At 40.0% G+C, this 17,406-nt stretch overlaps 1 protein-coding gene across 2 annotated transcripts in view; it reads left to right on the top strand.

Annotated features, from left to right (window-relative positions):
• Nucleotides 1–17,406, top strand: part of APBA1 (amyloid beta precursor protein binding family A member 1) — a 279,089-nt gene that overhangs the window by 183,594 nt on the left and 78,089 nt on the right. For both annotated transcript variants that reach the window (XM_069763607.1, XM_069763615.1), the window contains exons 3-4: nucleotides 3,928–4,026; nucleotides 13,918–13,957. In XM_069763607.1, the coding sequence (XP_069619708.1) occupies nucleotides 3,928–4,026; nucleotides 13,918–13,957 (139 nt within the window). The remainder of the gene's footprint in view (nucleotides 1–3,927; nucleotides 4,027–13,917; nucleotides 13,958–17,406) is intronic.

Here is a 17,406-nt window from a genome sequence, read left to right on the forward strand (position 1 = left end):
GGACGGACGGGGTGGAGAAATAAAGAGTATACGCCGCCCATCTGACCAGTAAGAAATCTTTTTAATATCCCGCCAATTTGAGCTGACAGAGTCCCTTTAAAACTTTCATATTATTCTCGTATTTGGCAAATATTAATAATTATGGTAATCCTAATTGACCTAAAACAGGAAAGGTTTATTCTGATTTTGTGTCAGATATTGAGAAAAACATGCATATACAGTGGGTAAGGAAAGTATTAAGACTCCTTTAAATTGTTCACTCTTTGTTTCATTGCAGCCATTTGGTAAATTCAAAAAAGTTCATGTTTTTCACATTAATGTACAGTCTGCACCCCATCTTGACTGAAAAAAACAGGAAGGGCTAACGTAAAAGGGTGCTGGCGATGACTATTAGAAATACATTACAAAAATGAATACAATATATTCAATACTAAAGTGCTATTGTGTTAATTATAGATAATTGTAAAAGGAATAACAATAAAGTGAATATGTCCAGGTTATAAAAACACCCAGAGGATTCAAAAAGGACCTTTTACGTTGGAACTTTATACACCTTGGTTTGTTCATCTTGCATGGCCTCCTCAGCTATCTATTTACAGCGTACGTTCTTCCGAATGGTGCACATGCATTCTTCCCCTACCCTACACACTTCCGGATGCGCTCCTTCACTGGACCGCTTGCGTTCGGGGAGCGCAGGTCCGGAAGTGAAGTTGCTATAGGGAGTAGGAGGAAATGCCCATGCGCCGATAACATCCGCCGCACTAATCTCCGTATCTATGGATACTCTTTCTGGCTTTTCTATTGGCCTTAACACGCTATATAGTCTTCGATCTATCCACCCTTAAACACGCCCCCGGAAGAAGTTGATGCGAAATGTGCGTCGGGGTGAGGAGGGACACTGATCATCTCCCTGGGTCTGCAGTTTACTTCACTATGCCCTATTATAGTCTCTGTATTATAGTCATTGTAAGCACTGTGAAGCATATTGGCTTTTATACAATGTCACTAGACTGGATATAAGACTTTTGTGTCTTTGCCATATTAGATTTTATTCTCTGGATCTCTTCTTTCAGCATCCTGGAAGTGTCAGTCTGAATCTATCTGATTATTTGTTAATACATGACTTGTGCTATACACAGTAGTACTGCAGTATTTCTGCATGTAGTACAACCGATCAGATGATCACAGGTTCAAGTCCTCTAAGAGGATTAACAAGTACAGTGAAAAAAATGTTTTTAAAAATGTAAAAAAAAGCCAAAAGCCTTTCAAATCACTCAATTTTTCCCTATTAAAAATAAAGAAATAAAAAAATAGACATGTGGTATCGTTAAGTCCAGTCTTTCAGAATCTGAAAATAATTAACACGACAGGTAAACTCTGTAATGACAGAAAAAACAAAACACTTTTTTTGGACGCAGCAAAACAACCAGAAAAATGCACTAAATATTAGAACTACCCTAAAATGGTATAAAGTAAAACATCAGATCAAGGCGTGAATAACATGTCCTCACACAGCACCATCTGCTGAAAAGTGAAAACATCATCGGTTTCAAAAAATGGTGACACAAATATATATATTTTTTTACAAATTTCCTAAAAAAAATTCACCAACAAAACTATACATGTTTGGTATTGCCATGATTGAACTAATCTGTAGAATCATATTGTCTAATGATTTGCGGGTATAATGAACACTATAAGTTAAAAAAGCAAAACTCTGGAATTGTGGAGTTTTTTTGCAATTTCACTGCACTTGGACTTTTTTCCGCACTTTCTGGTACATCGCATGATAAAATGAATGGTGTCATTGAAAAGTACAGTGTGTCTGTAAAGTCATTGTGCACTTTTGACCAGCCACTGGAAAGCAACAAAAAATGATAGAAATGTGAAATCTGCTCCAAATAAAAGAAAAACTCTCTCTGTTTCATACCTATTCAGTGCAGTTCGATGTGGGCTCCATTTGTTGCCCTATACACATCCAAACGATAGAGAAGTGCTTACCACACACCGGTAAGGACGTCTGGTTTAACAGAGTGAATAACATCTGTGATTCTCTGTTTTAAGTGATTAATGTCATTGATACATTCAATTCTATGGGCGTCAAATCCGGGGTTCGTGGTGGCCATGGCTTGACAGAACCTCTGCCTATCCACCACCAGGGGAATGTTCTATCCAGAAACTCACGAACAATGGTGGCGTAATGTGTGGAGGAGCGCCGTCCTGTTGAAAGATGACAACTTCTGGAAATTGTGGTACTCCAAAAAATTCCAACATGTCAAGATACGTGTTTGCCGTCACAGACCGCTCCGCGAAAAAAAAAATGGGCCTATCACCTTATCATGTATCAGGCCACACCACACGAGGTTGCCTCATCGCTAAACACATCTTCTGCAAAAATCTTGCATCATTGTCGATCTCATGAAGCATATCTGTAGCAAACACATATCGTTTGGGTCTATCCGCGGGTTTGATAACTGGCAACAGCCGCAATTTGTACCCCGTAAAACAGAGACATTTCTTTAACACCTTATGAATTGTATTCTTGCTTAGGTGTAAGGCTGTGTTCACACGTTGCGGTTTTTTCGCGGTTTTTCCCGATAAAAACACTATAAAACCGCAAAAAAAAACGCATACAATAAGCATCCCATCATTTAGAATGAATTCCGCATGTTTTGTGCACATGATGCGTTTCTTTCCGCAAAAAAAACGCATACCGCACAAAATCCGGACATGCTCTATCTTTTTGCGTTTGTTTTGCGGATTTCCCACTCCAAAATGCATTGGGAAGTGTCCGGAAAAAAACGCGGCAAAAACGCGTCAAAACCGCGGCAAAAACGCGGCAAAACCGCGGCAAAAACGCATGCGGTTTTCTTGCGGATTTCATGCAGAAAATGTCCGGAATTCTCAGGAATTTTCTGCATGAATTCCTGAACGTGTGCACATAGCCTAATTGTCGAGCACATGCACGCACAGATTTTTTAGGGCTCCTTAGGTAGCTATGCCGTATAGCCTCTTCAGACTCGTCACTGACTGATGGCCTACCAGAATGGGGTTTCTCCACCAAACTGCAGGTTTCCTTCAACTGCTTATTCCACCGAGTAATGTTATTCCTATGTGGTGGTGCTTTGTTATAAACACACTGATATTCACGTAGCGCTTTGGTCACGGATTCGAATTTAGCGAGCCACAGAACACACTGAACTTTCCTCTGTACCGTCCACATCTCGACTGGCATGGAAAATCACACAGGTGGCATAAGCTTGTGGTTGCATGATGTTCTATCTGGCAGTGTATTAATCAGAGTTCAGTTTATCAGGAGTTAATCTGACTGGGGGCTGAGCAACAGCTTAAGTGAGTTTGTGTTGCTTGATTGGTTCTTGTTATCTCTCCTCATGAACAGGTCTGATATGACTGGGCGAGAGAAAGGGTGCCAAAATCTAAACTATAAATAGAACCTGTGACTGGTCAAAAGTACACCATGACTTTATGGACACACTGTAGAACTCGTCCCACAATAAACAAGCCTTCATGCTCCTTTGACAACAGAAAAATAAAAAAGTTATGGCTCTTGGAATAAGGAGAGGGAAAAAATGAAAACGCAAAAAAAAAAAAAATGGCCAGGGTGCAAAGGGGTTAAATAGAGAGCTATTCTGTCATCAAACAGGTGTGAACGTGGTCAAGTAAGAAAACTGATAAAATATTAAAAAATAGGTGGTGCTGGGGTGGAGGGTCCATCATGTTAATGTATGGAGACACAGAAATAAGCCGCTAAAAACTGTGACCTGAAAATGCGGTTTACTGGTTGGAACAATCTAGTACATTTTATGGAGCAGTATGTTCCATTCACTAAAATAGAAACTATTTTCACTAATGGATTGATTTAATCAATCAATAACTATTTTGTTTGTTTTTTTAATTTCTCTTCAGTCTCCATCTCCCGATTCTTCCACGCAGGGAGCAGAATCCACCAATCGACAACATCATCAGAATGCCTGCGAGTCAGCAGAATCCTCTTCTAATAAAGAGGTAGGTTTACTTCTCTGCAAACGTCCCTTTTGTGGTTTTCATTCAACTCAGTTCTTACAGAGTAAATAACCTTTGTAATATTATTATTTTATATTTGAGTGCCCTTTTAATTGCAAACAAATTGGTATGGTTCTGTGTCCTAAGACCCCCACTTATCACTCAAACCCTCAACTTCCCCTAGAGCAGAGCAACTGCAGCAGTGCATAGCTCCTTCCTGAAAGTGCATACACAGCTCAGAGCTTTTGAGTGATCGGTTGGGGTCTCAGGACCTGGACCTCCACCAATCTGCTTGCATTTAAAAGTGCACTCACATAGAAAAGTTATACAGGTTCAGTTACTATTTAAATTATTCATGGAACATTTATATGCCTTCCCCAAAATGTAATCTGCTACATAATATTTTTTTTTTAGTTTTCTCCTATATACAGTGCCTTGCGAAAGTATTCGACCCCCTGGAACTTTTCAACCTTTTCCCACATATCATGCTTCAAACATAAAGACACCAAAATGTAAATTTTTGGTGAAGAATCAGCAACAAGTGGAACACAATTGTGAAATTGAACGAAATTTATTGTTTATTTTAAATTTTTGTGGCCATTCTAACACCTGGATACGTTTATTTGTGAACCATTCCATTGTAGATTTTGCTTTATGTTTCGGATCATTGTCTTGTTGGAAGACAAATCTCCATCCCAGTCTCAGGTCTTTTAAAGACTCCAACAAGTTTTCTTCAAGAATGGTTCTGTATTTGGCTCCATCCATCTTTCCATCAATTTTAACCATCTTCCCTGTCCCTGCTGAAGAAAAGCAGGCCAAAACCATGATGCTGCCACCACCATGTTTGACAGTGGGGATGGTGTGTTCAGGGTGATGAGCTGTGTTGCCTTTACGCCAAACATATCGCTTGGCATTGTTGCCAAAAAGTTCGATTTTGGTTTCATCTGACCAGAGCACCTTCTTCCACATGTTTGGTGTGTCTCCCAGGTGGCTTGCTGAAAACTTTAAACAACACTTTTTATGGATATCTTTGAGAAATGGCTTTCTTCTTGCCACTCTTCCATAAAGGCCAGATTTGTGCACTGTATGACTGATTGTTGTCCTATGGACAGACTGTCCCACCTCAGCTGTAGATCTCTGCCGTTCATCCAGAGTGATCATGGGCCTCTTGACTGCATCTCTGATCAGTCTTCTCCTTGTCTGAGATGAAGGTTTAGAGGGATGGCCGGGTCTTGCTAGATTTGCAGTGGTATGATACTCCTTCCATTTCAATATGATCGCTTGCACAGTGCTCCTTGGAATGTTTAAAGATTTAGAAATAATTTTGTATCCAAATCCGGCTTTAAACTTCTCCACAACAGTATCACGGACCTGCCTGTTGTGTTCCTTGGTCTTCATGATGCTCTCTGTGCTTCAAACAGAACCCTGAGACTATCACAGAGTGGGTGCATTTATACAGAGATTACATACAGGGGGATTATATTTATCATCATTAGGCATTTAGGACAACATTGGATCATTCAGAGATCCACAATGAACTTCTGGATTGAGTTTGCTGCACTGAAAGTAAAGGGGTTGAATAATATTGTACGCCCCACTTTTCCGTTTTTGAATTTCCACAAAAATTTAAAATAACCAATACATTTTGTTCAACTTCACAATTGTGTTCCACTTGTTGCTGATTCTTCTCCAAAAATTTACATTTGGTATCTTTATGTTTGAAGCATGATACAGTTAGGGCCAGAAATATTTGGACAGTGACACAATTTTCGCGAGTTGGGCTCTGCATGCCACCACATTGGATTTGAAATGAAACCTCTACAACAGAATTCAAGTGCAGATTGTAACGTTTAATTTGAAGGGTTGAACAAAAATATCTGATAGAAAATGTAGGAATTGTACACATTTCTTTACAAACACTCCACATTTTAGGAGGTCAAAAGTAATTGTACAAATAAACATAACCCAAACAAAATATTTTTATTTTCAATATTTTGTTGCAAATCCTTTGGAGGCAATCACTGCCTTAAGTCTGGAACCCATGGACATCACCAAACGCTGGGTTTCCTCCTTCTTAATGCTTTGCCAGGCCTTTACAGCCGTAGCCTTCAGGTCTTGCTTGTTTGTGGGTCTTTCCGTCTTAAGTCTGGATTTGAGCAAGTGAAATGCATGCTCAATTGGGTTTAGATCTGGAGATTGACTTGGCCATTGCAGAATGTTCCACTTTTTGGCACTCATGAACTCCTGGGTAGCTTTGGCTGTATGCTTGGGGTCATTGTCCATCTGTACTATGAAGCGCCGTCCAATCAAGTTTGCAGCATTTGGCTGAATCTGGGCTGAAAGTATATCCCGGTACACTTCAGAATTCATCCGGCTACTCTTGTCTGCTCTTATGTCATCAATAAACACAAGTGACCCAGTGCCATTGAAAGCCATGCATGCCCATGCCATCACGTTGCCTCCACCATGTTTTACAGAGGATGTGGTGTGCCTTGGATCATGTGCCGTTCCCTTTCTTCTCCAAACTTTTTTCTTCCCATCATTCTGGTACAGGTTGATCTTTGTCTCATCTGTCCATAGAATACTTTTCCAGAACTGAGCTGGCTTCTTGAGGTGTTTTTCTGCAAATTTAACTCTGGCCTGTCTATTTTTGGTATTGATGAATGGTTTGCATCTAGATGTGAACCCTTTGTATTTACTGTCATGGAGTTTTCTCTTTACTGTTGACTTAGAGACAGATACACCTACTTCACTGAGAGTGTTCTGGACTTCAGTTGATGTTGTGAACGGGTTCTTCTTCACCAAATTAAGTATGCGGCGATCATCCACCACTGTTGTCATCCGTGGACGCCCAGGCCTTTTTGAGTTCCCAAGCTCACCAGTCAATTCCTTTTTTCTCAGAATGTACCCAACTGTTGATTTTGCTACTCCAAGCATGTCTGCTATCTCTCTGATGGATTTTTTCTTTTTTTTCAGCCTCAGGATGTTCTGCTTCACCTCAATTGAGAGTTCCTTTGACCTCATGTTGTCTGCTCACAGCAACGGCTTCCAAATGCAAAACCACACACCTGGAATCCACCCCTGACCTTTTAACTACTTCATTGATTACAGGTTAACGAGGGAGACGCCTTCAGAGTTAATTGCAGCCCTTAGAGTCCATTGTCCAATTACTTTTATTGTCCAATTACAATATGAAAAAGAGGACGCTATGCATTACAGAGCTATGATTCCTAAACCCTTTCTCCGATTTGGATGTGGAAACTATCATATTGCAGCTGGGAGTGTGCACTTTCAGCCCATATTACATATATAATTTTATTTCTGAACATGTTTTTGTAAACAGCTAAAATAACAAAACTTGTGTCACTGTCCAAATATTTCTGGCCCTAACTGTATGTGGGAAAAGTTTGAAAAGTTCCAGGGGGCCAAATACTTTCACAAGGCACTGTAAATCATGTAAGGTCCCTGGGAAGAACCTTCAGTTTTCTCATGCGTAACGGTTCTTGTATCCTCCCTCAGCTTGTGTCTTAACTTGTCATGTTCCAAGAAATATTGTGCAAGATGTTAAACAAACATAAAAAAATCCCATAGGCTCCCATGTTAAAAAACTTAGTACAGCTTTTGGTGATCCTCTGCAGTCCCATAGGCAATTAATGAAGCAGTAGCTCGCATGACAACGGTATTTAACATGCACCAGATTGGGTGGCATCATTCCACCTGCCTGTTACATAATGGCGTGGTGCTGATGAGTTGCCATGATATCCGGAGCCAGTTTGCTTAAGACTTCCATACTTGTCATGATGATATTCCAAAATGGTATTGGTAAAAACGTCAGCTCAGGACGCAAAAAATAAGAAATCACACAGCACTATAGCCTAGAGATTGAAAATGTTACTGTTCTCAGAAAATCGTGATACAAGCAAAGTTGTTGTTTTTTTTTTTTTATACAAATTTCCAATTTTTTTTCACAGCCTAAATAACAAAAAAACAATTATACATGTTTTGTATCTACATTATTGTACTGACCTGGAGAATCAGATCACCAGGTTAGTTTTACCGTATAGTGAGCATGATAAATAACACTCCCCGCCCACGAAATTGGTGAAATTGTGAACTTGCACTTTTTTGGCAATTTCAACTCACTTTGAATTTTTTTCCTGCTTACCTGTGCATCACAAGATAATATGAATGATATTATTCAAAAGTACAGCACGTCCTGCAAAAAACAAGCCCTCATACAGCTATGTGGATGGAAAAGTAAAAAGTCATAGCTCTTGGAGGGGAGGAAAAAATGAAAGTGGAAAACCACCTAGGGTTGAAGTAGTTAAAGTTTTGCACTTTCCTATCTACAGATATGGAGTTGCACTGTCTATTGTTGGCTGATGAATGGGTTTCTAACTCTTCCATTGGCCCTTCAGAATGAGTTACTCATAGTTATCTGTCTTTTTCTGAGCTCAGACCACATCAAAGTGAAATGTGCAAGGGGGACAGAGATTGTATAAGCAAAACAGTGCAATTGTTTTAATGAAACCAAATTACAAAAATTATTTATAGCCCCAAATACATGCATTTAATAAAAAAAATTGACCCCGGAGGTGGACAACCCGTTTAATATTGACGTACATGTTCGCGAAGAACACATGCACTTTGTGCTTCACTGCTGGTCGTACAGTAAAGCTTCTGCACTTGGGCTTATGAATTTCAGGAGCCCCGACAGATGTAAACAGCTCAGCTCCTGTTGTAACTGCTAGGACCATCTTTCTCCCCATTCCGTGAGTTTAATCCCTCATCTGCCACTGTCTATTGTGAAAGCGGCACATGAGCAGTTTGATAAAGGGAACGGTGACGTGAGTTTTCCTTCAATGGAAGTCTTCAAACAGAGGCTGGACAGACATCTGTCTGAGATGGTTTAGCGAATCCTGCATTGAGCAGGGGGTTGGACACGAGGACCCTGGAGGTCCCTTCCAACTAATATTGTATGATTCTATGATCATTTCATCTGCAAGGCCATCAGCGATCGTGAGGTGCTATCGAGCTGTTTGGCAACTACAGGCCTGACAAAGGCCTCTGGGTTTGCCATACACTAGCCAAACAGACGCCGTTGGAGTTAGGGTTTGATAGACCACCTGTCAGTCATGTGCCGACAGGAAAGCGTAATATACATAGCACTGCAAAGGTAGTGATGGATATTACTAATGTGATCATAAGATAACATACTAAAGTCCCCTTGAAGAACTAATAAATATTGTAAAAAAAAAAAGTTAAATTGTTAAGTGTAATAGCGGTTTAAATGTTTTTTTAAAAAAAGTGAAAACTTGTCTCCTGAAAATCCAACTTTTCCCAACACAAAAATTGGTTTAATCTGGATTAACGTAAATATTGCTTTAAAACGTCACATACAGTTGTGCTCAAAAGTTTACATACCCCGGCAGTATTTTTGCTTTGCTCACGTGGGATGCATTTGGATAGCGCTGGGCAGCCCGCCTCATCTAATAGAAAGGTGTCACTACTAGGCTGTTAACCTGGATGCTGTGCATCTCCATTGTGTGAACAGTGCCACATACAAGTCTTTTATGTGCAGTAATATGCCAAGCAGCCACCCCCTCCATTTGATTGGGAGGTTGTGAGTGGTTCACTCATCGGTTATTTCTGCACCTATTTTGCCACCATCTTAACTACATGGGTCCACTGCATCCTGCATTTGTTTGGAGGCCTAGGCAGGTAAGCATCTCGGCTGTTTTGCTGTTTTCTGAATTTTTGGAGGATCTCTGAATGCTCTTTTTGTGCTATATTTGTTTATTGTCAAACTACTGTGTTTTCTCTTTTTAAATCATAATGACAACCCAAAACATCCAAATGACCCTGATCATAAGTTCACATACCCTGGTGATTTTGATAACATGCACAGAAGTTGACACAAATGGGTTTGAATGGCTACTACAGGTAACATCTTCACCTGTGACCTGTTTGCTTGTATGTGTGCATTTTACATCCATCCACTGACATTTCTGGATTGTGAGTCATGGGTAAACAAAAGAATTGTCAACAGATCTCTGGGAAAAGGTAGTTGAACTGTATAAAACAGGAAGGGGACACAGAAAGATATCCAAGGAATTGATAATGCCAGTCAGCAGCGTTCAAACTGTGATTAACAAATGGAAAATGTTATGATCAGGTGACCTTGGAGCAGCATGAAAACTTCCACTGGAGTAGGTGGTAACTATACTGACCGCAAACCCTGATCTTATCATCGCAACGAGAAGTAGCCGTGGGGTGTACCTAACAAAACCTAGACACCTCGACACAGCCGGAGGACTAAATACCCCTATAGATGGAAATAGGAATTTCTACCTTGCCTCAGAGCAGAACCCCAAAGGATAGGCAGCCCCCCACAAATATTGACTGTGAGTAGTAGAGGAAAAGACACACGTAGGCAGAAAACAGGATTAGAAAATGAGGCACACACTAGCTAAATAGGAAAGGATAGGATAGGATACTAAGCGGTCAGTATTAAAAATCCTTCCAAAAATATCCACAGCAGAAAATACAAAAACTCCACCATCTAACTAAAGATGTGGAGCATATATCTGCATCTCCAGAGAATCCAACAAGACCGAGAAAACACTGACACAGTCTAAGCTGGACAAAAGAAAAACAAATGAATAGCACAGAATATAAGCACACTGCATGTGTGCCACAGGAACGAAAACCAGACACTTATCTTTGCTGAATTGACAGCTGAGCAGGAGAAGCCAGAAAGTGATCCAACACTTCAGAAGAAACATTGACAACTGGCAAGGGCTAATGAATCCTGCACACTTAAATATCCCAGTCAGAACAGCAATCAGCAGATACACCTGGCCAGGACTGTGACTCAGAGACAACTGCATTCCCACCTACAACCACTGGAGGGAACCCAAGAGCAGAATTCACAACAGGAAAATCAGGGGCTCTGTAAAAACAAAATCACGGTCAGGTAGACCAACAAAAATGTTGTCCACAACTGCCAGGAAAATTGTTCGGGATGCAAAGAAAAACCCACAAATAACATCAGCTGTAATACAGGACTTTCTGAAAACTAGCGGTGGTGTTGTTTCAAGATGCACAATAAGGAGGCAATTGAAGAAAAATGGGCTGCATGGTCGAGTTGCCAGAGGAAAGCCATTACTGTTCAAATACCACTAAGTATCTCGCCTACAATACGCAAAACAGCATAGAGACAAGCCAAGCCAAGATGAATGCAGCACGTTGTCAGCAAATTTGCAATCATCAAGCCCGGAAGCTGCGCATGGGACGTACATGGAAGTTCCAACATGACAACGATCCAAAACACAAGGCCAAGTCAACCTGTCATTGGCTACAGCAGAACAAAGTGAAGGTTTTGGAGTGGCCATCTCAGTCTTTGACCTCAATATCATTGAGCCACTCTGGGGAGATCTCAAGCGTGCAGTTCATGCTAGACAGGCCAGGAATTTACAGGAACTGGAGGATTTTTGCCGAGAAGAGTGACCAGCTTTACCATCAGAGAAAATAAAGAACCTCATCCACAACTACCACAAAAGACTTCAAGCTGTCATTAATGTTAGAGGGGACAATACACGGTATTAAGAAATGGGGTGTGTGAACTTGTGATCAGGGTCATTTGGATGCTTTGAGTTGTCATTATGATTTAAAAAGAGAAAACGCCGTAGTTTGACAATAAATGGCTTCACCCAACCACTAACCATGAGTGGAGAAAAAGTTTTATCATTCATATTCCCTAAAAAAAAGGCCAAGAAAGCAAAAATTCTCCCGAAGTATGTAAACTTTTGAGCACAACTGTATGTGTTAGTGCCATGTCCGTAACGACATGTACTAGAACACTGTTATTATTTATCCCACACGGTGATAGAAGCTATTAAAACATACCCTCCTCAGAAGAAACTAAATAAAAAAGTGATCAATAAGTGATTGTCTTGTGGAATGATATTTAAATGTAAAAAAAATATATATAAATTAGATATTATATCAATGTAATCATACTGATACTACAAAACTATATAATTATTTATTCTCTATGATGCACGCTGTAGGGAAAAAAAATTATTACTGGATTACTGGATTTTTCTTATCCAGACTCACAAGAAAAATTAAATAAAAAGTTGGTTGTACCCAGAAATGATATCAGGGAAAAATACACATTTTCATACATAAAAATAAGCTGTCACACAACTTTTTGTGTTAAAAACATAAAAAAGTATGGATCTCGGTACATGGCAAGCCTCCCAAAAAATATTTAAGTTTTTTATTTTGTCTGAGAGTAGTAAAACATAAACTATATACATTGTGTATTGTCATTATAGTATGGACCTGCAAAATAAGGTTAATATGTGAGTTAAACTGATTAGTGAACAGTGTTTAAAAAAAATGAATAAATCCAGAATTTTTTTTTATACATTCCATTCCAGCTTCAAAAATATGCAATAAAGAGTATTGAAAAAACAGCATGTACCAGAAAAATCAGACCACTGAAAACGACATGTTATCATGCCAAAAATAAGTCTTTATACATCACCAGTGGAAAAAAAATTGTAAAATGTATGAAAATGTATAAATTTGATATCGCCATAATTATGCTGAACCACAGAATAAAGTTAATACCTTATTTATGCAGCATGTGTATAGTGGAAAAATTGAACATATCAAAAAACACAACAACTAGTTTTATTTTCTATTTCTCCTAATAAAAGAATGATAATAAATAATATGTACCCCAAAATGTTGCCATTAGCAAACACAACTCCTCCTCAAAAAGCAAGTCCTCATTCATCTATGTCAGCAAAAAAAAAAAAATAATAATAATAATACTCCTGGAATGTGACAATGAAAAAAAGCAAAAATAAAAAATTGCTTTATCATAAGGACCCAAAATAGACAAGTCCTTAAAGAGGACCTGTTACCAGATCAACATTTTTTTGGTTTTATTTTATTTCCGCTGCTCCCCTGAGTATATATTTATAAATTCTATTAAATCCGCTATATGGAGTTTTTAATCACTATTGTTATGGTCTTTACCAGGGGGTGTGTCTAACTAGTTTCTCTAGGGGCGTGTCTTTAGGCTGCTCTGCATTATTCCATATGAGCCACACCCTCTTATTAAAGATCAGAAACATTACCGCTAACTAAAAAAGGCCCATATCTCTAGAACCGTATGGCGGATCTATAGAAAACAAAAAGCAGAATATTCTGGGGAGAAGTGGGGTTATTTAAGTAGAAAGTGAAGGATGAATACAGAATTATTATTATTATTATTTATTTATATAGCACCATTGATTCCATGGTGCTGTACATGAGAAGGGGTTACATACAAGTTACAAATATCACATACAGAATCCCTTTTAGTGTGGCTGTTACCTGTGTATAGTGTGTAGTATTACACTACATAATATTTTATGATCATCCGTATTTATATGGTAACTGATATACTTTCTTTTTGGTATAATTGTGTCTTTGATTCCAATTGGATGTTTTCCTCCTGGCTTCGCTGGCACAAGAATAAAGTTACAAATGATATAAATGTTTTACCCTAATTTCGGTTTCAGCCCCTGGAGATCCTGCGACCCCCTGACAGGCACCTAGGCAGTAACTTCACGAGGTAGCATGTAGTGTTTGCAAGCATTACCCAGCCAGGAGTCTGCAGATACAACCCTGGACTCCCCACTTACTGAACCATTCTAATAAATCCAATAATAACTGCTAATAGTCTGAGACCAACCTAATGTTCCTTAACAAGCCCCAGTCGGATTGCATCTTCTGCCTTTGTGTGACACGTGCATGGCGCCGGTTTATTTTACCTTGCTACATACTGTATGTCTTACTTGTGTTTGGAACTAACATTATTTGTCTTCATTACAGTCCAGAAAGAGCCTGGCTTCATTCCCAACCTACGTAGAAGGTAAGGATGAGAATAGATTGGCCTAGATAACGAGAAATGCCAGCTTTACTCACTGGTCTCATTGGCATCACACATCTAAACTTTTATCCTATTGCATCGCGCTAGGCTTACATCTAAAACAGTGATCGACTCTGGTTTATTCTGTGTTTTGCATTTTATATGTTACTAGCTGAAGAGCCCGTCGTTGCCTGGGCATAGTAAATATCTGTGGTTAGTTATAGCACGTCACTTCTCTTATTTTCCCATCACTCCTCTCATTTTCCCAATCACATCTTTAATTTTCCCCCTCACATCTCTCATTTTCTCCCTCACACCTCTCATTTTCTCCCTCATTCCCGCCTAACACTTGTCATTTCGACCTCACATCTGTCATTTTCCGATCACTACACTATTTTCCCTCACTCCTCTCATTTTGCACTCACACCTTTTCATTTTCACCTCACACCTCTCATTTTCACCTCAGTATATACATGTTTGTCATCTCCCTTATATATAGTATACACCTGTATGTCATCTCCTGTATATAGTATATACCTGTATGTCATCTCCCCTGTATATAGTATATACCTGCTGTGTGTCATCTCCCCTGTATATAGTATATACCTGTATGTCATCTCCTCCTATATATAGTAAATACCTGTATGTCATCTCCTCCTATATATAGTATATACCTGTATGTCCTCTCCTCCTATATATAGTATATACCTGTATGTCATCTCCTTCTATATATAGTATATACCTGTATGTCATCTCCTGTATATAGTATATACCTGTGTGTCATCTCCCCTGTATATAGTATATATCTGTGTGTCATCTCCTCCTGTATATAGTATATACCTGTATGTCATCTCCTCCTGTATATAGTATATACCTGTAGGTAATCTGCTCCTGTATATAGTATATACCTGTGTGTCATCTCCTCCTGTATATAGTATATACCTGTATGTCATCTCCTCCTGTATATAGTATGTACCTGTATGTCATCTCCTCCTCTATATAGTATATACCTGTGTGTCATCTCTCCTGTATATAGTATATATCTGTGTGTCATCTCCCCTGTATATAGTATATACCTGTGTGATCTCCTGTATTAGACCTCGTTAACACGTTATTTGCTCAGTATTTTTACCTCAGTATTTGTAAGATAAATTGGCAGCCTGATAAATCCCCAGCCAACAGGAAGCCCTCCCCCTGGCAGTATATATTAGCTCACACATACACATAATAGACAGGTCATGTGACTGACAGCTGCTGTATTTCCTATATGGTACATTTGTTGCTCTTGTAGTTTGTCTGCTTATTAATCAGATTTTTATTTTTGAAGGCTAATACCAGACTTGTGTGTGTTTTAGGGCGAGTTTCGTCTGTCAAGTTGTGTGTGGCGACATGCATGTAGCGACTTTTGTGAGATGAGTTTTGTGTGGCAACATGCGTGTAGCAACTTTTTGTGTGTCGAGTTGCATGTGACAGGTTAGTGTAGCAAGTTGTGTGCAGCAAGTTTTGCGCATGGCGAGTTTTGCACGTGGTGAGTTTTATGTCTGGTGCCTTTTGAGTATGTGCAAGTTTTGTGTGAGGCAACTTTTGCATGTGTTGCAAATTTTGTGCATGTGGCAATTTTTCCGCGTGTGCAAGTTTTGCGTGTGGCGAGTTTTCCATGAGGTGAGTTTTGCACTTGTGGCGAGTTTTGCGTGAGCCTAGGTTTTGCATGTGGCGAGTTTTGCGCGTGGTGAGTTTTGAGCGGCGACTTTTGTGTTTCGACTTTTATGTGGCGAGGTTGGTGTATGTGTAGTGAAATGTGTGCTGAGGGTGGTATATGTGTTCAAGCACGTGGTAGTGTGTGGCGCATTTTGTGTGTGTGTTCATATCCCCATGTGTGGTGAGTAACTCATGTCGGGGCCCCACCTTAGCAACTGATCGGTATATACCCTTTGGCGCCATCGCTGTCATTCTTTAAGTCCCCCTTGTTCACATCTGGCAGCTGTCAATTTGCCTCCAACACTTTTCCTTTCACTTTTCCCCATTATGTAGATAGGGGAAAAATAGTTTGGTGAATTGGAAAGCACGGGGTTAAAATTTCACCTCACAACGTAGCCTATGACGCTCTCAGGGTCCAGACGTGTGACTGTGCAAAATTTTGTTTCTGTAGCTGCGACGCCTCCAACACTTTTCCTTTCACTTTTTTCCCCATTATGTAGATAGGGGCAAAATTGTTTGGTGAATTGGAAAGCGCGGGGTTAAAATTTCACCTCACAACGTAGCCTATGACGCTCTCAGGGTCCAGACGTGTGACTGTGCAAAATTTTGTTGCTGTAGCTGCGACGCTTCCAACACTTTTCCTTTCACTTTTTCCCCATTATGTAGATAGGGGCAAAATTGTTTGGTGAATTGGAACGCGCGGGGTTAAAATTTCACCTCACAACGTAGCCTATGACGCTCTCAGGGTCCAGACGTGTGACTGTGCAAAATTTTGTGGCTGTAGCTTCGACGCCTCCAACACTTTTCCTTTCACCTTTTTCCCCATTATGTAGATAGGGGCAAAATTGTTTGGTGAATTGGAAAGCGCGGGGTTAAAATTTCACCTCACAACATAGCCTATGACGCTCTCAGGGTCCAGACGTGTGACTGTGCAAAATTTTGTGGCTGTAGCTGCGACGCCTCCAACACTTTTCATTTCACTTTTTCCCCATTATGTAGATAGGGGCAAAATTGTTTGGTGAATTGGAAAGCGCGGGGTTAAAATTTCACCTCACAACGTAGCCTATGACGCTCTCAGGGTCCAGACGTGTGACTGTGCAAAATTTTGTGGCTGTAGCTGCGACGCCTCCAACACTTTTCCTTTCACTTTTCCCCATTATGTAGATAGGGGAAAAATAGTTTGGTGAATTGGAAAGCGCGGGGTTAAAATTTCACCTCACAACATAGCCTATGACGCTCTCAGGGTCCAGACGTGTGACTGTGCAAAATTTTGTGGCTGTAGCTGCGACGCCTCCAACACTTTTCCTTTCACTTTTCCCCATTATGTAGATAGGGGAAAAATAGTTTGGTGAATTGGAAAGCGCGGGGTTAAAATTTCACCTCACAACGTAGCCTATGACGCTCTCAGGGTCCAGACGTGTGACTGTGCAAAATTTTGTTTCTGTAGCTGCGACGCCTCCAACACTTTTCCTTTCACTTTTTTCCCCATTATGTAGATAGGGGCAAAATTGTTTGGTGAATTGGAAAGCGCGGGGTTAAAATTTCACCTCACAACGTAGCCTATGACGCTCTCAGGGTCCAGACGTGTGACTGTGCAAAATTTTGTTGCTGTAGCTGCGACGCTTCCAACACTTTTCCTTTCACTTTTTCCCCATTATGTAGATAGGGGCAAAATTGTTTGGTGAATTGGAACGCGCGGGGTTAAAATTTCACCTCACAACGTAGCCTATGACGCTCTCAGGGTCCAGACGTGT

The sequence above is a fragment of the Ranitomeya imitator genome, chromosome 1 (genome assembly GCF_032444005.1).
Source record: "Ranitomeya imitator isolate aRanImi1 chromosome 1, aRanImi1.pri, whole genome shotgun sequence".
NCBI classification, from domain to species: Eukaryota; Metazoa; Chordata; class Amphibia; order Anura; family Dendrobatidae; genus Ranitomeya; species Ranitomeya imitator.